The 22355-nt window shown below is 40.2% G+C and overlaps 2 protein-coding genes across 4 annotated transcripts; one reads left to right on the plus strand and one right to left on the minus strand.

Moving 5' to 3' along the window:
* Positions 1-5147: 5147 nt before the first annotated feature.
* Positions 5148-14910, minus strand: LOC103354758 (protein phosphatase 1 regulatory subunit 3A). Of its 3 annotated transcripts, XM_008278297.1 has the most exons (5): positions 13442-14905; positions 10279-10325; positions 9162-9247; positions 8776-8802; positions 6799-6885 (listed from the first exon to the last, which is right to left on the minus strand). In XM_008278297.1, the coding sequence occupies exons 1-4, from the start codon at positions 14299-14301 to the stop codon at positions 8776-8778; spliced, it is 1020 nt and encodes a 339-aa protein (XP_008276519.1). In that variant the 5' UTR covers positions 14302-14905; the 3' UTR covers positions 6799-6885. The 3 variants fall into 3 exon arrangements, with proteins under 3 accessions (XP_008276502.1, XP_008276510.1, XP_008276519.1); XM_008278280.1 differs by lacking the exon at positions 8776-8802 and having other exon boundaries at positions 5148-6885; positions 13442-14910; XM_008278288.1 differs by lacking the exon at positions 8776-8802 and having other exon boundaries at positions 5148-6885; positions 9162-9244; positions 13442-14909.
* A 1025-nt stretch (positions 14911-15935) lies between these two features.
* tspy (testis specific protein Y-linked) lies at positions 15936-21683 on the plus strand. The gene is given in 8 exon segments (XM_008278309.1): positions 15936-17332; positions 17442-17519; positions 17609-17720; positions 18437-18591; positions 19056-19132; positions 19396-19580; positions 19869-19916; positions 20131-21683. Coding segments are annotated over 8 exon segments (1689 nt in total). The 5' UTR covers positions 15936-16378; the 3' UTR covers positions 20211-21683.
* Positions 21684-22355: the final 672 nt, after the last annotated feature.

Genomic DNA, 22355 nt, shown 5'->3' on the forward strand with positions numbered 1-22355 from the left:
GTAAATACAGAGGTGAATAGAGGTAAATTAACATACAGTTGCTAATCAAGTGACCGGAGGTAAGGGGGGGCAATGAACCACAGGTGATGAAATCGGGGTCTGGTGACCAGACGGGTGGTGGAGTTGGGGTTCTGATAGCATACAGTTGCTAATCAAATGGCAGGAGGTAAGGGGACAATGAACAACATGGGGTGGAATTGTTTGCCTGTGACAGGAGGTGGGAAAACACATGACAAAAGGTGATGGAAAACACATGGCAACAGGGAATGAATTCAGGGGTCTGTGACCATCAAAATAAAAGAAAATGACTTTCTTCATCACAGACAAATATTTGTTATTTTCTTAGCCCAGTTCGTCCTATATATTTTTTGATATCAATAAAATGTATACACAAAAAGTGTGTTTAACAGACTACACTTTTGTTACTATGAAAATAAATGTGACATTTTGAAAATGGGCATCTTCCCCCATGACTATTTTGGTTATTCCAACCCTGTCTCTGACACATAAAGTTAACTTTATTTTCAAATGTTAATGTCTGATTTAATTTTCTTATAAACAGATAATGATACATTTTTATAGCTAGGTACTTATTATGTTACAGTATTAGATGATAGTGTACATAATTTATAAAAAAAAATCTAACATTAGCCAGGCTAGATTTTTGAAAATCATTTACATCCATGGGGGCATCTTAACTCAAAAGTCCTACTTACCTACAATACTTTTGATTTAGTGACAACAGTCTAATTATTTTAGTACTATTTAAAGATTAGTAAGGTCAGTATCATCCTAGAAAAATTAAACTAGGCTATATCAAATAGGATGGGGTTGAGAATCTTACCCCAATTTACCCTATATATTTTTTGAATGTCAATATAATATGTACACAAGAAGTATGCTTAACTGAACAACTTTATAAATTGAATTCTACCAGACTTCAGCTTTGTGGCAATAAAACCTAATGTGAAACCTTGAAATTTGGCATCTTCCCTCAAGCTAGCTAGCCAGTGCTACAGCAAAGGAACAACAAAGAAAACATATGCTAATTATTTTTCTTTTTAAATATTTTTTTATTGCCTATTAATTTACAATTGAGAGGCCTAGGAAAAAATCTTTACTTAATTATCATGGATATTTAAATTTGTGATGTAAAAACAATGTCAGATCAACAGGGATGGTTAGCTGACAGTAGCCAAGAATTCAAATCGTCACATCGTTGTTGTATTAGCGTCGAGGTGTGTCCTGAGATCAAAGTGCAAAACTACAGGAAGTTATCATCCAGGTCATGGTTATTCTAGTAGATTAATCGTAGCAACTGGAGGAACTTTCAAGGAACTCAAGCAAGTCCAGTTGCTACGATTAATCTACGAGAATTGTTCTAACACCGAGGATTTGGATGGTCAGAGAAGGTAATTGATTCCATGCTACGTAAGGCTTAATTTATGAACTATAGTGACAGCGTGGTCAATTTTTATGTTCTATACATTGAATTATCCACTTTCTGTTTGTTCACTGTGCATAGAAGTGTAAATTGTTAGAGAATGGTTGTGTCCGAAATCATCACTCCGTACTCCCTACTCACTATATAGTGAACTACGTAGTGAACTATGGAGGGAACACCTCAGCAAAGTAACATTTCGGACACTACTCAAGCTATTAATTACGTTGCTTGCTAGCCGTGATGTGTGCCGTAGCAGTGTAGTACAAACACATCGAATTCACAGTTTACTGCAAAGCCAAGAAGTCAAATCAAATCAATTTTATTGTCATTTTGCTGAACATACAGCAGCAGTACAAACAAGATGAGAGAGTGTTTCTTCAGGATCCACAAACTAAAAGCATTAAAAAAAAAAAAAAAAAGACTCGTGTGCATATCCAGATCAGCAGTTCCGCATTCTGACAATTTGTGGAATGAAACTGTTGATCAGTCTGGAGATTCTTCCTTCAGTGATCCGGAAACGTTTGCCTGTTGGCAGCAGTTCAAGCAGTTCGTGGAGAGGGTGTGAGGATACTCTGTCAATGTTCAGAGCCCTGCTCCTGCAGCAGCTCTGGAAAAGTTCAGAGCTAGCTGCCTGTCTGTCTGCCCGGAACAATGTCATCTCCTCCAGCTTTATGGCTGTCTGGGATGTTGTCATGGAGCCATGTTTCTGTTAAAGCAAACACAAAGCAGTCTTTCCAATCTCTGTGGGTTTTTTTTTTTATCAGCAAAAGTAGCTCGTCCAGCTTGTTGTCGAGGGAGCGGACATTGGAGAGTAGGAGCGGCAGTGCTTCTAGTCTGGAGGGGTTAGCCTTTAGCCTAGCATGGATCCAAAAGCTATTGTAGCGCAATATTATTAGCTTAAATGTGTGGGCGGGCCTGTGCTCGCAGGGTGTGGTGATGCGTCTAGTGCGGCATGCTAAAGAGACGTTGCATGTAGGGATGCATGTGACCCCCGTCTTTTTAGTTCCTGCCGCTGGCCAACCCAGTCTGGGTAAAGGAAGCCGAGGTCAGTACATAGCCTCTCCATCGCCAAGACTCCTGCAGTGCCTCCTGGTGGCCATACATGGTAACTGGGTACTGCAAGGTCCCAGGCTGAACTGTAGGGGATCTCGGAGCAGCAGTGGGCCCCAGAGGCAAGGCCCACCAGTGTGTGGACACTGCCAACCACTGTCCCAGCTATGGGCAAATAGCATGGGCAGATGGGGCTCATAGCCTTGGATGGCAACCCATCTAGGAGAAGGACACTCTGACCTAAAACCTGGACTTCAAGGAGTTGTGCCCCACAGTCCTTAATCAGCATAGAAAAGCCAACCATGAGAACAAAGTTAAAATAAAGTGGTAACTTAGTTGGCTAGTCCTACAGCAAGCTAGTTTAAAATAAAGTAGCAATTTAGTTAGCTACTGCTACTGCAAGTTAATATGTTATTACATAACTAATTTAACCTAAAGCCAGCTAGTTTGACTTTTAAACAATGATACATTTTTATTGCTCTTTAGTTTTTGTGTTACTGTATTAGATGACAGTTTACATAATTTGTTTAAAATCTAACATTAGCAAGGCTAGAGTACTAAAAATCATTGATGTGTACTTAAAGCATCGCCTCTTAAAAATCCTGCTTCTAAAACACATTTGTTATTTTTTGTTCAAAATAATGGACCCTCCACATGACTCCTATGTCAACGGTAAAGACAGGTTTATGTAGCATATTCTTATAAAAACAGGGGCTTATTTTGGACTGTAAAAATATTACTTTGTCTTGCCTTAAAACCATTCTGTTAGATTTCTTTTACTCCAGTATATTTATTTTAATACTATTTAAAGATTACTAAGGTTCTATCAGAAACACTCACAATTTTAGAGCTGAAATCCATTGATGTCCATGGGAGGCTTCTTACCTCATAGCACAGGGGTCGTCTTCCTTCAAAATTCTCTTATATTTACACATACTACAGAAAAAAAGTTATTTTTCCTCAAACTAATGGAGAACCCTCAATGTTGTGGTGGGGCCTCTTACCCCAGTTTACCCTAAATGTAGCATGTAAGATTTTATTAATGTCTGCCCAGTCTTTTTAGCATAAGGGAATAAGGGTTTGTCGTTCCAACACACAGCATCTCTACAGTAAAATGGACGTCATGAAACAACCAATTATGCGCTATATTGGAAGTGATAATGGGCAGATGGAGAGTGGGGCCATAGACCAGAAATCACAAGTCAGTAGTGAGTCACACATTTGCGACACAGAGAGTTATTGAGGTTGTCGGTGCTGTCTGGTGGAATGCTGTCTCCTCACTCTTCCTGAAGGGCTTGGAAAGTTGGCGGATTTTTTAGGAGACAATAAATGGTGCTATTATAGACATTTAAGTGCCTTGCTCTGGCCCTGCCTGATATGGAAGCATGTGAATATGTGAAATATTTGTGAAAACTACTATGGATTTTTATGGTTTACAACATCAGTGTTTTCATAAAATGTGTACATTTTGTATAGATCGGGGGAATGGAGATGTCTGACTAAAACAAATGTACTAAACAGTCATGTGTGTGAACTGACAGGTGTGGTGGCCTGCAAACATCAAGGGACCATGAGTGCTAATTCGTTTTGTGCACAGTGACATGTTAAAGCAGGGGTATTACAGAAAACAGGGCTTGTCTCATGTTGGAGGACTTTACTGTCAAAGATATTATTTAAGCAAAAACCGGCACTCCTACTGTTTCAGCTACCTGTGGTGAAATAAATGTTCAAGTAAACTAACTGGCCCTCAGAGTGATGCCACAATTGCCAAGGAAGAAGGAAAACACACCCATTAACTGCTGTTTGGTAATTATGTCACAACACTCATCAAACCACTTTTGTAATCACTGTTTGACATGGTTTTCAGTGGTGTAGACTGCTGCTTAAAAAAGGACCGGTTATTTTAAAGTGAGCGTGTGTTATAAAATTCAGACTGATTATCCTCTTTGCATCAGTTTTAAGTCTGCTTAAATTTTTTAAGACATTCCACACTGAAGCTATGTGACCATCACACAAATTAATCACCCCTACCATTTCCCCTACAAAAGTCTGTGAAATGTAAATGTGCTCTCATTAATAATGTTATTTTTAATAAGGTTTTAAGGCCAAATGCGTAATCCACATATAATCCACAGGATGGCTAATATATGATTACATATTAACGACTGATAGAAATAAATGCGGGTCTTAATATAGTAAAGCTAGTTCAACATATATACCGTCGGTAAAGCAGGAAATCACTGAAGTAGTTTGTATAACTTGCAGATTTGCACGGTCAAAAAAAAGATGATGACATCTTTAAAATATCAGCCTGTCATAACTATAATAAGAAATAGCATCGAGGAGATTTCCTGAGAATTTTCAGCTTTCAAACACTGATCTCAGCTTACAATAACCAGTGTGTACACTGAGACACCATGACTTCAGTGCAATGTGTGACCTTTGGCTTCTATCTGCAGCTCATGTTGCTGTCTGTGTCTTTTCACTTCAAGCAAAGCTGAACATGCTCCAGTGATGAAGGCTCTGATGTTATTTTAAAGGTGCGTCAGCGCCACCAAAATATTCTGCTCCACACTGCAGTGTCAATTGGTGCACACAACTGTTGTGTACGACTGGATGAAAATAACATGAAATTCACAAAGACGCATGTTGATACAGGGTATGGGACCATGTTTAATGGCAATACACTGCAAAAACTGTCACCACTTCAAACATGTCATTCAGTGCTTTAGTCTGTCTGTGAGGTTGTCAAAATAGTGATATGAAGTGTTGTGCAACAACAACAATATGGGTTTACCAGCAAGAATAACCAGGAAGCAGCAGTAGTGGGGTGGCTGGTGTTCTTTTGATAATATCACTTTTGCATGCCCCACTGGACAGTTTCCCACTTGTTTTGTCCTTCAAGCAGCATCCATTTTAATCTGTTTACTACGTATTAAGGCAAACATCTTCACGTAACCATGTTTTGCATTTTGTAAACAAAATTCTATTTGTATAACAACTCTCTTTAGTTATTTATGGTCATGTTTTTGTCCTCTGTTAAAGACATAACAACACATGGAATACACAAAAGTGAAACTCATGGCAGTGTGCTGCGACAACAGCCTTAGCTACATTGACAACAGCAAGCAAAAAAGTGCATTGTACTACTGACCGAATAAATCCAAATATAACACCACGCCATCTCCACATGACAAGAAAATGGTAGACCACTTACAAAACATCTCTGATAGTAGACTGTGCTTTGATATTAGAGTGATTACACTGTTGATGTAGAGAAATGAAGTGATTACTATTCTATTACGTAACACTTTTTTTTCTACTTGCATTAGACTTTGCATAAAAATAACCACAACTTCAACAGGAGACTTGTGTGTTGTTTAACTTGATGGCTTATTTTGGAATCATGAAAAGGCACTTCACTTGAGAACAGTTCAGAACAAACCTCACAAACGGTGCAAAACCAAGAGCAGTCCAATGAAGAAGAGGGCGCTGGGTTCCTGCAACACTATTGAGAGGGAGACAAATCCACTCAGAAAGATGATGGATGGCATCAGATTTCTGTTTACGTCATGCGCAGACTGGAGAGCAGAAACCTCTGACAATGTGCTTGGTGCATTCTCTAATAATGCGTCTGGGGAAATGTAGGGAGCATCTTCCTCCTCTTCTCCAGCTGAGACGGACCGAAGGACTACGTTTTGGCTCACCTCAGTGATGCCTGTATTCACTGAGGTGAGCTCAGGTGATGGTGGAGCTGCTCCCAGATCTGCCCCAGTCTCTGCCCCAGTCTCTGCCATTGGAGACCAAAGTGCAGACGTACTGCCTTCATCATGTGCTGCAGACCTGCTGGAACCCTCTGATAAACCTTCAACAAGTTCACTCAGTCCCAGTGTGACCTCTTGCACAAAGCCCTGAGTCACACTGGGAGAGGAGACGCACTCAGCAGGCAATTCAAGGCAAGGATGACTGTCTGGCTTTTTGGTGGATCCATCCTCTCCTGTTGTCGACCACAGGTTTGTTTCTGTGGCAAGAACAGACTCGCAAGAGGCCTCTGAAGGCAGGATTTCCTCTGTGTCACCCTGGGAGTTGTGTGATCTTGGTTTGGGCTCTTGTTGTAGAGAAGGCAGCAGTGCAGAGGGACTACAGTCTATGGGCTGCTCTGACGTTTGGTTGCCTAATTCACAGTGGAGTCTTGGTAAAGGCTGTGACTTATTTGGCTGAACTGATTCACTGGCACAGAGTACAAAGGATGAATTAGTTTGAAGTGTGGTTTCGGAAGACGTACAAGGGAATTGTTCACCTGGGAATACAGCGTGAGCGGACAGTGTGCCATCAGCAGATGGAAGCTCTTGGTTGGGTGGGACAGAGGGACCAGATGGGTGAACTGCAATCTGTTGGAGTGAAACAGTGAGACAACAGTGACAGCTAGGAGAGTGTAAAGACAAAGGGGAAAGATTTGTATTCTACATTAGCATTGCACGCTGAGGGAAGAAAAGCATTTTACTGCATACTAATGCTTTTCTGTGAAATGGACCCCATGCTGACATTGTAACTATGAGGCAATGCAATCAAAACATGAGCAGCATGATGAGATTGACTGAAAACTTTTTTAACATTCATGGAAAAAAATGTTTCTTCTAATGCCTTTACTTCCCCTGCCATGAGTAAAAAATGACGGATAGTTCAAAGATTCTTTCCTTTAAAGGAAGTCCATACAGCCCAAGTGAATAAAAGATGAATGCAAATTTTCCTCTTTATTTTATCCTTAAGTTTACCCAATATACATAGTCACAACTGGGGAGTAGCTGTTTTTTCTTTTTAACAGCAGGAACTGCACCTAATGTTATCCAAAAAAATAATAATTTTCACTTGACTTTGTTCAAAAGAAAATAGGCAGTAATGTAGAAAAGAACTCTGCCTGTTCTGAGGCTGCTGTGACAAACATTCAAGGTCAAATCAAGATGAAATCATTAAAATGTAAAACCAAAAGACAGATAAGTAAAAAAACGGCATCCAGAAGAACAAATGCAAGAGCAAGACACATAAAAGACAAATAACGGAAAGGCTAACATAGAGCATGTAGCTGTTAGGCAGTAGATAGAGATGAGCATGTTGCAGGTTTTTGTCCCTGGAATTCTATGGCTTGTACATTTACACCAAATACTTTCTAAGAATCCTGTTTTCAGTTTGACTAAACACAGTTTTCAGTAAATCTTACAGCCCAATCAATAAAGAAAAGACTTCATAGCACCACAGTATACTTAAAAAACTTGAGGAAACCAAACTTTCATGCACAACTGAAAGCTTAGCAAGTGAACCATGGAAACAATAGCTACTGATAATTAGGCTTTCCACATTTAACTCAAATATTGTTACATAAAAGTTGGAGAGTTGGTTTGTCAGGAATTATAAAGTTTGACTGTTCAACCTTTGAATTAGAAGGAGAAGAAGAAGCATGCATGTGGATACTGAGGTGAAGCAGACATGAGGATGAGCTGTATGAGAACATGCCTAACAGATGCATCCGTGTATGAGTGAGATATTAATATCACATCATGTTATCATCTCATTCATCAAGAGGTTGAACTACATCATGTTTCTTTTCATGTATTTCTGCTGAAATACAAACTTCCTCCAATCTGATGTTACAGTTTTAAGCAGCTCATCAGCTTTCAGTGACCATTTTACTGTTAAAAGGTTCTACATGGTATTGTTTATCACAGTAAAGTTGATTGATTCTCACGTGGAACCTCTAGGCTTTGAAATGGATTAAACACACAAAAAAGAAATAAAAAAGCTACTTGACAGATCTGTCTCTCTGTTTTGTTTTGCGCTATAGTCTTTGTGCTAAGCTTGGGTTTCATATTTAGCAAAACGTGGTTATTTCCCAAAAACTTAAACTTTTCCTTTAAGACAGCAGCAAGGTCACAGTGAATAAACTGTGCTTTTTTTTCAGAGAGCGTGCGCTGTGCAATCTAAAATGAATTTTAACTTGTAAACAATTACACTGACAACAACACAACAGTGGTGGACTTCAATCCTACAGTCTCAATTAATGTAAACATCCAGGACATTGGACATGTTCACATGTTGTGAAAAAATATTAGTGTTCGGAATTACCAAAAATGAAAAAAGTAAACATTAAATTAGAATAAACAGGCCAAATAGTGCAACAAAAAAAAAAGTGGAACAGCATGCGTCATGATTTGAATACAATGACAAGCTGATACAGAAAGTAACATGAAGGACTCGTGCTACATCGGTGAGAAGCGAAACGTTACCTAAGTTGTTGCTGAAGCTTCAATGAGCTGTGAACAATATAAACAACCAAGCCAATGATGACAAGCTTTAAAAGTTGAAAAAGAAATGTCTGTTATGGTTTATTAGACACATGACTGGTATAAAGGGAGAACGCACTGAGCCTGCTTACCTGTTAAATGTGTCGACAGATGCATGCAGGGTAAGACCTAATCCAACAAGTAATTTGCTAAATGTGTGTCCTCTGTTGGCGAGGCAGCCAACATGGTAGTACTTCCAATCATAATGGACAATTTTAACTTTTGGAGGACAATTTTGTAAGAAAATAACCACAATTCACTGTCCAGTTGGCTTACAACTGATCAAAATCTGTTCCTTTATCCATCGTGTTTCTTAATTTACCCCTTACCTCTACATCAATCTCTGGCTGCACGATCACCGGGCAGATCACTGCAGGCCGTACAAGTTCTGACTTTGAGGTCCTCGCTTCTTCTGTTGATGTAAAACACATAAATAAGCAGTGAGACCCTGGTTAGGTAGGTAGATGCATAGATAGATAATGTTGCACCATCATTTTACATGTCAAAAAACACACAGAACTTACATTTAGCTTACGTAACAGAAAACACAATTTAAAAAATATGCACAAATGTGCGTCAGAATTACTGTAGACAAAAAATACACTATAAATAAAATACAATATATAAGTTTGTACATTTTTGATTATATCATTGTAGTTATCTCTTGAGCTATCTTTGCACGAAAACATAGGCTGCATATAAAAGATGCACGTAACCTCCAGGTCTGAAAAGTGAAGCCAATGTGGAACATCCAGCAGGGGGCGACACCTCTGTTCGCGTTAATTTGAATAGAAGTCTATGAGAATATAATCCTACTTCTCACTTGATTTATTACATCATTTAAACATTTCCTAATGAGTTTATGCACTTAGTCGCTAATTTTAAGTCTTCAAAAATACATCATAGTGTTTATTTTGTAAAATATGGTCCTATTTAGAAAAAAATAGATGTTTAACCAGGGTATGCTTTTGGGCAGAGCTGCCTTGTGATTGACAGGTTGCCTGCGCGGGTTCAGAATACCAAGATATTAGCAGCCAAATGCCAAAGGTGTCAGAATAATAATCCACAAAACAATGGTTGACGCCATGGTAACGACATCCATCCTCTATATAGAGGCTATGGCTTTAAACTGGATTTGTCTCTCTTTATATGATAAAGATATCAATGAAAGTTGCCACTAAGTTGCATTATGGACACTGACCCATACTATGATCTACTGTACCAATTTTAGCCACTGTGTTTTTAAATGTGTCTCTTGTAGGTCTGTGAACTTCATGGAAGTGAAAAACTAAATCTCTGGAGTATCCCTTTAACTAATCATTTTTACATCTCATTAACAGCACTGCACATAATTATCCATTATATAAATATTATATTATGTCCTCTTTTTGTCATGGTGGACTGATATGACAGTAGTGATTTTGTACAAAAGCACTGATTCTGTACCTTCCTCCTTTTCCAGCTCATCCTCAGAATCGAAAAAGTCATTCATACTGAAAGAAAAGAGACATTTATGTTATTAGGTAAGATAAACACAAGGCAGTTTCACTCAATAGTAAATTCTGTAAAACACAGCCAGTATCTCTATGACTCTTCTACACGCAAGGCGATTGAAGCTTCTCAAACCGACTGTATGCTTAGTAGGAACAAATGTATATCGTTTACCAATATCAGCTATCCTGGGCTGGTGAAATTTGCATCGCCCCTGAAAAAAATCATATCAATCAATCCATAATGCTTAGATATTATTAAGATGCAACATCTGAAGCCTAATGACACACAATGAAAATACACAATGTATAGTGGGGAATGTATACTGATCTGACTGAACCTATTAAAGATTAAAAGTAAGATGTTTGTAAGTGAGCTGAGGCTGAACAGCAAGATGATGGATTTACGGCCACATCTGGGTTCACTCGGACAGTTTTGTATTTTCTGCTCATCTTGTGCTAAAAAGGCAAAACTTGAATCATTCAACAAATGCTGTGGTTATGTATATCTGGAAAAAAAACTGACACCATTTTCAGCTCATTTACACCTGCTTCATGTATAAAGAAAGCAAATTTAAAGTAGCAAAAGACGGCCGTCATCAACACCATCATTAACACCTGTTTGGGATAATTAGAGTTAGTAATTGCTGATGCAGCGCGATGCTAATGTGCTGAATTAGCCATTTTTCCTGAATATATTTTGGTGTCTCTCTCTTTTCTTTTTTTTTTTTTTAACTGTATTGGCTCCTTTTATACATTTCTGTTTCTGAGCTCCTGCACCAGCTGAGCAGAGAGCTTTAAGGCCGAAAACCTTTTGTTAAAATAGATGGTGGAAAATTACTGAGTGACTAAGGCTAAGCGCAAGCACAATGTTTGTCAATAGAAGTCATATTAAAGTTGATGTAGAAAATGTAACTGCGGCGACAGTAATTACTAGACGAGGAATGGAGCAAAGTAGAATTAATTGATTTCTTCTATCACATACCCGATAGCATAGCCTATGCCCGTCTGACACTAATGACAGGTGCTCACAATCATCAATGTTCACCGTAAGAAGGCACCTCTGTTGAAAGCGGGGGCATGTAACATTGCTAGGAGTCCAGCATAGGAAGCCAAATGAAGCCAAGGTCAAGAAGTGTGATCAGCATGTGACAGGAGAAACAGAAGCAGCTCATACTCCTTACGCACTTTCTAGAAATGAAATGCGAAGCAGATTTGGCACTGATCTTTGCACTTTATAGGTCTGGTGATATGAAACCATCATCTGATAGGCTCCTTACTTGGGGGACTTTTTTTTATTTTTTATTTTTTATTTTTTACAATGCTTTCATGCTCCTTAATGGCAAATATAGCATCCTCAACTTCTGCTTACAGAAGCAAGATAAATCTTTGTAATTTTTGGAAAAATCAACCACACCTAAAGCCCTTCGTCATGTGCATAAAGGTTACAGTTGAGATACCGGGTTTGTTTGACCTAAGACATTCAGACACATGCATGTTCCAAACCTTGAACTGAGCCTGACACTGCAGAAATAACAGCGGTCGATGTGGTTGCATGGGCAGGTGTTGAAGTGCTGTAGGCCTTGTAGAGTATAAATTTAAAGACTGATTTGAACACAGTTAATATAACTAATTCTGCTAGCTCTGCTGAAGCTGGATCTGGAGATGTGGCTGTGTTTGACCCAGGCCACAATGACAAACTAGACTGATTGAGCTCTGTATTGATGCAAAAAAAAAAAAAAGAGAGCGAGATCAGGATTGAAAGCAAAACTCAAGTCATTAAGGTGGATGTCACTAATATACAAGAGCATCATTGTTACCTCCCAGGTCTCATTCGTTATTAGCTGCAGGCCTTTAATGTTTGATATTTACTGTTGCCTAGATGCAATCCTAACAGTCAGTATGGCTTACTTCAAAGCACAAACTGAACTATGAGTAATTACCATCAGTACGGAAATACAATCTGGTGTCTAGACTTGTTCCATCCCATAATAACCTTTCCTCTCACTGGCTGCCCTGTTAATATGTTAAAAATCCAATTATCAGTCAACTTCAAAGCACCTAATCAATCTGTAATTGCTGTTATGGTGCCGGTGCTGATGCAGTTTCTGCTCCCCGAACTTCTTCTTTTCAATCAATGACTCATCCATCCCTAACAGCCCATCTGGCCTCTTCCGGCTTCCAAACAGCTGCAGCAGCAAAAGACCTTACATGACAACCACACCGGTTTATACACTGTGTACTCCTTTTATAGGCCCTAACAAGCCTGCGGACCTTTCGCTACTGTCCTCTGTCTCTGTCACTGCAGATTGTGAGATTCAGCGCACACTTTCATGTTGATGTTGCAATAAAACAGGGGATTAGTTGACTTTAATAGAGTAGAGAAGGAAGCAAAGTGGTCTGTGTGCCAGCCTTCTAATTACACAAGGGAGAGGAGCCAATCTTCAATCGGGCTCCTTTGAAATTGCTCGGCTCCCCTGTGACTCTGATAGAAAAGGTCAGAGGTAAATTTTAGTGCAGAGAAACGCCAGGGCTGAAAACGACACCTGCCCTTTGCCTATTTTGATCGCCTCAAACACCACTGGGTGAATGGCATTCTGAGCGGGGTGTGTAGGCTCTAAAAAACTCTTTCTCTATATCACTGCCGACACCAGAGCAAAACCTGAAGTAGAAACAGTTCGTGAACTCAATTAGAGCACTTCCACACTGTCCTTGTACCCTGATTATGCAACAGACTGTGTGACTTTGTTGATTAACATCCTGTTCTGCTTTAGACCGGAATTTTTACTATGCTGAATGCAGTCTCTAGGCAGAAACACTGAATGAAGCTGGAAAAACTCACAGTCACAGGGAATCAGTGAGCGAGTCTGTAGCTGTTGCACAGCTCCTGTCTGTTATCTATCTCTGCCTTCTTATGATTTGAAGACTTAAATATGTAAATCTGTTTTATTACTCAGCATCATTAAGCTTTTGAGTATCCTAATTTCCCCACTGATTATAAGGATGAACAGCTTTTAAGGCCCTTAAGCCGACTGAAGTTTGATCAACAACAATCAACGGTGAGCTGATCAATCTTTATCCCTTTGGCGGATGTCTGACGAATGTGACAGGAGATGTACCTGTAAGCTTTTGGAGGTTTCAGGATGCTTCTGATTTGTTTTACGTCGACGTTTGCCTGAGCTGGATCTTCTTCGTAGGACAGGAGCAGAGTTATCACGTAATTCATAGAGGAGTTATTGGCCCAGTAGTCACCATCTGAGGTTTCATAGCGAACAACAAACTCAATGCGGGAGCCGTGTGTGAGATAAGGAGGTGAAAAAGACAGCTTGAGGGAGAACTGATCAGTGTCCCCATCATTAGATCCCTGGACATACTCTGCTGGGTGGTCAAAGTAAGTAACCCAGTGGTCCATGGTGGTTCTGATATAAACTGATTTGTGGAAGGAGATGTTCAGGACTCTTATTAGCACCTTGAAAGCAAGTGGCTCATCCTCTACTGGAGACATCTGCTCGACCTCCACTTTGTTTGTGCGCACAGCCTGCAGCAGGGCACCGCCGGTGGCTGCAATAAACTCTGGGTGCACACTGTAGGTCGGCTCTCGCTCAGGCTTTCGGTACTTTGCCTCCTCTTCCTCCCACTTTGCGCTCCCCTCTTCCTCGTCCGAATCGAAGGCTACAAATTCCTTCACATCCACCAGGTCCCCACCTGTTGTATCGGCGAATGACACTCTCTTTCCGGCAGACAGCGCCAAGTGGATCCGCATATACTCAGCAGTCTCATCGAAGATAGACGCACCTCGCTTTCTGGGCACCGGGGAGCATCTTGGGATGAGGCGAACGTCGGTGTCATCATCTTCATCGTCATCATCATTATTATCCTCGGCGTCCATGGGTGACCTGCTCTCTGCTTCCTCGGCTGATTTGCTTGTTTTAATCGTGGTAAAAAGGCCTTCCTGACTTGGTATGGTCAAAAAAGACATTTTTTGCAAGTGTGTGCACTCAGGAGAGCTTTACGCTGGAAAGAGTACATATGGCGTCTCCAGAAAACACAACCAAACAGTCAAGGTTTGCGCAGCAGTGGCCAGTGTTGAGCCAGCGCCGTCCTTGCCTTACGCACGGAGCCTCTTCAGTCAGCGTGTGGCGTTAAATGTCACGCATGGGAAACTTGTCTTTACTGCCCTTGTGATAGTGTATCTCCCGGTTTGCATGACTTTATGCATCGCAGTTTGGCTGCTGTCGTAGAAGCAGCAGCTTCTAATTTTAGCACTGACCAACCGGGTTTTCCATGCCCCAAATTTGTTTTTAAGGTGGTATAATCCTGCGACTCCCCCTTGTTCTGTTTGGTTCGGGCTGGCTATACGCCCACTACTGGAAATAGAATATAAGAATAACATCATATCTGTTAAATGCCGGCGTTAAGTCATGTCAGGTCAAATCATCGCAATTTTTTAAAATAAAACATTTAAATCAACAACCCTTATGCCAATAAATGCTTTTCAGTATAAAACAATATTACAAATTAACCTAATAAGTTTAAATATTGGGGTTAAGAACCTGTAGTGTTATTTATGATGGGATTCTACCAAAACATTTTTATATGAACAAAAATACAAAAAACTATACAATATTATTTTACCTGACAATGATACACAAAAAGGCTAAGCCCCAACAGCATAAATGATTATGGAGATTCACTTGGCCAATGTTTAACTAACTTTGATGCGACCTTTCCCAGGAACCCTGATGAGGAAGCTTTTTTTTATGCAAATAGCTTTTGTGTGTTTGTTCTATTAGATATCAGATATTATCAGATGGAAATGATCATTTCAGAATGAGATCTACATGCAAACAGCTCTGCTGCAAGTCTAAATGTATCACAGTTTGTGTAGTTTGAACTGATCGTCCAGTTGAAAGTTTTGTCATCCAGTACCTCTTTGTCTAGTGCTGCTATTGCAATTTAATGTCATTCCAGCTGTATCTGAAAATATGCCTGATTTGAAAGGACCAACCATCCAGAGAGAAGTCTACCCTGACATAGATGATAAAAGATGCCTATTCATTTATCTAAGTATTTATTTTCAGAGGCTATCCCTTATACCTGACTCTTGGCCTGATCTGGTCCAGATGACTTTTGCTGCCTAACCTGCAACAACTGAGGGGAGAAAGGCCGTACAAGCTTGATTGGGACGCTATTTATAGTGATGTGTGGTCCAAATCTTTTCTGGGAATAGGCCTGAAACCCCACCTACATTTGACGCTGCGTTAAGGCCACTGTTCACGCCCACTGCCTCCTATGAATTCTTACGCACACAAAGCCAAATCTTTATTTACATGTGGTTTTGCGCTTGTGCTCATACGTAATTATAATTACAAAATTCCTTCGTTTTAATATCACATGTTCAAACGGTTAGCGTGCTGAAATGGTGTCATGTACAATCTGTTTTGATGCTATCGCGTGAAAATACTTCACATTTATTAGCGTGATGATGCTCTCACGACACAGCGCTGCATTCGCTGCGCAGTAAACCCACTGCTTCATATTACCATGTAAACACACCCTTGTAGCCGATTGGTGGAGACGTTTTAGCGCGGCGTACTGCAGCCAATCACAGGATTGTTTTTCTGTCACGTCGTTGTACAGATAGTAAGCTAACGGATAATCCAAACATAAACTAATATAAAGAACGCGCATTGTGGTTTATGGCCATATAGCACGGGAGGATTTCATTATTTGCGCCGAGTTGGGATTTGTTGGGATTTTATTCGTGAAAATGGCGTGCGGCCGTCACCGCGAGGACACAAGAATTGGGTAACGCAGGCTAACTACCGTTAGCCACAGCTTGCTCATTTTTAACGTTCCGCAAGGCCGCGGAGAAACACGAGAACTGCTTCCTGTTCTAGCTTTATTGAGAATGTAGGTTGCACTACGACCCGAGCATCGAAATCGTAGCGGTAATCTAAGCAGCTAGTTCAGTGGTGTAGAATATTGCATTTACGTTTAATTTGTACGAGCTTGCGGGCTACCTAGCTTGTTAGCTATTTAGCTAGCCAGCTAGCATGAGCGAACTGACGGACTGCAAACAGTCCGCTGACTCTGCATCGAGGAAACGGTGTCCATCACCCGAGCACGGTGAAGGCAGCACGATTCCCTGCAAGTCCGCAAAAGTAAGTGACGAGTCAAATGAAACGGGGGCTGCTTCGGAAAGATGCAAAAACGGCGAGGCTGAGAGTAAAGAAGCAGCTGGGAGCGAGGGCCAGGCAAAAGATAGCGGGGACAAACCAGCTGCTGTGCGAACGGACAGCACGGATGGCACCGGTGCACAGCCTGTCAACAGCTCCATTGCTGACGGCCACGATGCAAGCAGGACTGAAAAACCACAGTCCTCGGATGCAAAGGGATCTATAGATGCAAAAGAAAAATCAGAAAAGACAGCAAGAAAGGAGCACCGTCCGACAACTCCCATGGACCAGTCCGACTCAGCAGCCATAGCAGCTGCTGAAGCACTTGCCAGTCTCACAGGAGGAGACGGAGAAGACAGTCAAGAGACTCCTTGCTCATCCGAGAAAGCTAAACAGGTGAAACAGGGGAGTAAACTCAAACAACGTGGGGGCCACCAATCCTCAAGATTAGGCTCTAAAACACAGGCGGCAGCAGCAGATAGCTCCACATCTGTGCATAGTACTGACAGAGAAGATGCAGATGATATGCCTGAAGCAGATGAAGGTGATGAATCCGTATCTGGATCTTCATCCACGCCAAGCTCCTCTTTTCCGTCAGACAATGAGGACAATGATGATGGGGAGTGTGCCATTGTGTCAGTTAAGATGGCCCCGGAGATGAGGCAATCAGTGGCTCTTCTGGCACAAGTACAGATGAGACTGGAGGCTCTTGAGAAGAAAAGTGCCCGACTTCACCAACGACTGGAGCTGAAGATTAGTCGCCAGCGTCGCCCGCATCTGGATCAGAGAAGCTCCATCACAAAAACTATCCCCGGCTTTTGGGTGACAGCTGTATCCTTAAAATGAAAAGTGTCACATCCTCCACTCCTGCCCTGCTTTGTGTTTATATATTTAAAATGAACATGTGTGGAGTTTCTTTTCCTTAACTTTGATGTGCCAGCTGTTGAACCATCCTCATCTCTCAGCTCACATTGATGAGACTGATGAAGATGCTCTTAGTTACATGACTGATCTTGAGGTAAACTGTGTTGGTGTTATGTTCTTCGAAGTCTGGCAGTTGGATGTACCCAGCAGCAAAATTCATGCTTTTCCTCGTGTTGTTCTTAGATTGAGTCTTTCAAGAATAACAAACTGGGCTACAGGATTCGCTTCCACTTCAGGCGGAACCCTTACTTCCAGAATAACATCATCATGAAGGAGCTGCACCTCGGCATGGCAGGTAAAAATAAACCTGTGCTCATGAACTCAAGACATACTCATCATGCATGTTGAAGGGACATATAAATATATGATGGAAGGACTCAGACTTTGCATCTTGACACTATAAACACAGTACGTATATAGAAGACAATCCTAAGTCTGTGTACCCATATCTTTTGTAAATTTCTCTTGGAGATGAATAAAGTATCTATCTATCTATCTATCTATCTATCTAAACACAATGTTGACATTTGCTATTTACTTTTAGATTTCTACTAAGTACACAAAAATAGCAGACCCATCTAAGTCACGAAATTTAGTTGTATTCAGGAGGAAATAGACAAAAGCACAAATAGCAAATACAAGATTTTCTGAAACAACTACCAAAAAGTACAAAGAGTCAAGTGTAGATTGCCAAAAAACAAACTTTACCAAACTTGTCAACTTCACACCCACATTCTTCAATCAGTGCAGCTGTACAGTAAAACAGAGTATATTATGATAATAATGTAGTAGTTCCATCCCTTGTGTCAGTCTATTTACAACAATACAATGCATTTTACGTGATGTCAAGAACTTATATGTAATGTCAAACAGTTTATTGTCACTCAGTATTTTTGTAATCTCTCAGATTGAGTTTATGTAGTACAGCATATTTAAATATGAGTTTCGATGGTGTTTTAAGGCTAACTATAATCTACATTTTAATCTGATCCTGTCCGCTCATGTTTTCAGGATCTCCCATGTCATTCTCCAACCCCATCCTGTGGCACCGTGGACACAACCTGACGGCCCACAGTGAACCCAGGAAGTCATCGCGTGGGGTTTACGAGACATTTTTCAGCTGGTTCAGTGACCATAGCAACCCAGGACAAGATGATGTAGCTCAGGTACAGATGACTGCAACCTCATGCTAATATAGGCTTTTGATCACAGCAAATGGAAATCAATGAGTTTGATTAGGAGCTTAGGTTCATCAACTGGGATCTGCTGTTTTTAAAAGTGTAATAAAATGTAGTCAGACCTTCCAACTTGCATCTGATTTTCAGGGGTATTTTTTTGTCTTTTTAACATTTGATCACACTAGATTAATTGCCATCATGTGTGTTAGCAATGTGATGGAGTGGAGTTTAAGTCTAAATTCGTTAAGAATATTATCACATACACATTTATATTTTCTGTCAGGTATAGTAAGTACATTTTCGAACAGTACAATTGGCAAACTTTTACAATGTTTCCATGTGCTATATGCTACTCAAACCTTTGTCTCTGGTTAGCAGGAATGTATATTTTGTATTGAAACACTTAAGACACGTGTACGTCCCAATATTCTGACCGTTGTGCTGGTGTTTAGATACTTAAAGATGACCTGTACAGAGACCCCCTGAGATACTACCTCACTCCTCTCTGGGAACCGAGGGAGAATGGCAGGTAAAACAAACAAATCTTCATGTGTGTATTGAAGCTTCTGGCAAATATACAGTAATGTGCAGTCAGTGGATAAACCACTTATTAAGCTGTAAATTCTAGAAATAGCCTTGAAATTATAGTCCACGTGTAAACTTTAACAGTTTCCTGATTTTTTTTTTCTTCCCCCGCTGCTAAAACCAGGTGGGATGCATACCGAAACAATGAGTGTGTTTACTGTTAACATGACCGTATGTGTGTGTGTGTGTTTTTTTTTTTCCCTCCAGTAGCGGCACAGGGGCCAGAGCAGCTGATAACGGGAACGGAGATGACTGTGTGGTGATCTCCGACTCTGATGATGAGCCTGGTGAGGAGACCGGTGAGGCTGAACAAGGCCACAGTAGGGAGGAGGAGGAAGAGGAGGAAGAAGAAGAAGAGGAGGAAGAAGAGGAGGACAGGGGGCCGAGCGCAGGTCAGTGCAGAAGCAGATCTGATAAAGACCACTAGGACCCCGAAAGACACATTTAAAGGTTATTTTAGCGCTTAGCCTGTTTTGAACGTGGAGACGGAGATGGCTTTCTAATAGAAGCAGTAGTAAAATGATTCTTCTGTGTGGAATCCAAGGTTTGCTGTTGCTTACGCTGTTAATGAGAGGCTGAGGTTGATTAGCACTGAGTTCACTGGGTTGTGTTGTAGCTGAAATATTTATGTCTGAGTAATGCGGGCTAAACTGAATAGACAAGAAATATCTCCTCCTCAGATGAGAGCCCAGAGGAGGAGGATGATGGTGGAGAAATTGTGATTGACGGTAAGACATCACTCTTAACAGCAGTGTTACAAATTCACCATTATCACAAATAATCAATGGGAGGTTTGGGAACCTGTTGGGTGGCAGTTCATCTTCTTTTTCTACTTTTTTCATTATGGTGTATTTTCTTTAATGGAGTTTTTCTTTTTTATGGAGAGTGACTGGAATAATTTCAACCATCCCTTGATATTATAGCCTAATTTTTGTCCTGCAGGCTCCGATGACAGCGACCAGGAGGAGGAGGAGGAGGAAGAGGAGGCCTAAGATGAAGATGAAGATGAAGAGGAGGTATGAGTCGTGGAAGGCGAGTCACCATGGGGACCAGAGAAGATGAAGAGGATGCTTGGTTGTCGAAGACTAACAGAGCAAACATTGAACCCTTCTTCCTGATGTTAGTCCTTTTTATGCACAAAATATCAGTTTTTGATTTTTTTTTATAACTAAAATACACAAAAGCATTTTAAATCAGGGTTTCACTATAATAATAAAGCCAAGGCAGCATGTTTCCCCTCTGTTTTATACAGTCGGTACTGTGTATTCTGATGTACTTTGCAAAAATGTTTGTTTTCTAAACAGGTTCTTGGGCATATTATGCCCGTTACTTCATACAAGAAGTGTTCTTCTATTTAATGAGGAACATTGTACAACAGCCTACACAAATGTAGGTGAGATTTTGATCGCCACTACTCGGTGGCATAAAATTTTGCTTTGCAAATTCTTTAAGGAACACTGAAACCTTCAGAGGCATTATTGCTGGTCATTTCAAGGTGAGGAAGCTTTGGCTGTTTTTAGAATTGATGTGCGACATAGCAAACATGTCACAAGCTAAATTCGATGTAAAGACAGTACATTTCAGATGCACTGAGTACTGAACCAAAATTTGTTCTCAGGGATGATCATGATGGTAGTTGTGTTGAAAGAACCTTACTGATTTTCAGACATTTACACACTCTGGTTATTGTTGGTTGTGTATAAAGAAATGTGTACTCTACTGTAGTAAATAGAAACAATTATTGTTTTAATAGACTACCTGTGTTTATCCCTATTCTACATGTTCTGTCTTGTTACACACCAACCTCCACTCCTGTTAACAATCTGTAAACCATCTCTGATGTTTAAAATCATGGCATAGTTTGACCAATGTTTTCGTGGATTCCTACGTTTTTGTAACACGCTCCTACACTGAGTAGAGCTTTGTTGTTTTTTTGTTTGTTTTGTTTTTTTTCCTTAGATTTTAACTTAATTTGCTTTCTAAGACATTAAGGTTTACTTTCATGTAATGTGTTTAAGAATTGTGTTCTTAAAACTATGGTAATTATTACTTTGTTTTTCTACACGTCCACATTATGGCATGCCTGTGAGCACGAAATGTAAGACAGGATGATTACATTACTTACAAGGCTGTGTAGAAGAAATAATTTGCTGTGCACAGTGTTAGTAAATGTTGTTAAACTCACAGCAACATCATGGGGTGCACTGTAACAAACCTAGTATTTGTATTTGCTTACTTTTCTTAGCAATGAACTTGTAAATACAACTTCAGCATTGTCTTTTGGATAAGACATATGTTTAATCCATGGATAAATTTATCAAATAATCTGGAGTTTTTTCATAAACATGATCAGAAAGTTATATTTTGTGTGCTGTGTTTTATAGAACACTGTAGTTAAAGATACCTACTTGTATGTTGCTTTTGGTTGATTTTGTTTGCTTAAAGATTCGTGTCCACCTTTTGGCTCAGACCTAATAAAATAGACAGTTGTTTCACCTTTGTGTCTGTGTGCTTCACATGTACAATAGTACCCAGTAACAAAAAGACATGGCTGTATTTTGTGCGCAGTGAGCTCACTGATGTGGAATTTATGCATTAAAATAGCCACAAGATGGCAGTGCAGTTCAGCTTATTGGCATTTTTCAATGAGCTGTAAGTTTTCGGAATGAGAGAATACAGCATGTCATAAATGTTTTTTAGGAAAGTGTTTAAGTTTCAGATGTCATAAATGAGAAATAAATATGATCTTGCTCAATTGTCTCAAACACAAAGAAGGAACTAAAAACAAAGCATACAAGTGTGACTTATTAAAGCCATCTCCACAATGTTTGATTGCAACGTGTGCTTCTTGAAGGGAAAAATCAAACAAAACCCGCTGAGATACAGCTGTTCTTTAATGTATTCAGCCTTTGATATGACAGCAGTGTGTGATATCGCTGACATTTTGAATGTAGCACTGCAAATAGCCCAGGGCAAGACATTTTTGGACAGGCCCAGACAAAGGAACAGCAGCGCTGTTGCAATGGTACACTTAAACCCTTGATTCCACTTTTAATGCACAGCTATAAATATTCCACTAGCAAAAACCTGTCCTGTTGCAGGCCCAGCAGCACCCAGGGTATGCAGTCTAGGATGGGCATATACTATTAATACTGATGATGAAACGC

The sequence above is a fragment of the Stegastes partitus genome, unplaced genomic scaffold (genome assembly GCF_000690725.1).
Source record: "Stegastes partitus isolate 25-593 unplaced genomic scaffold, Stegastes_partitus-1.0.2 Scaffold4, whole genome shotgun sequence".
Taxonomy (NCBI): domain Eukaryota; kingdom Metazoa; phylum Chordata; class Actinopteri; family Pomacentridae; genus Stegastes; species Stegastes partitus.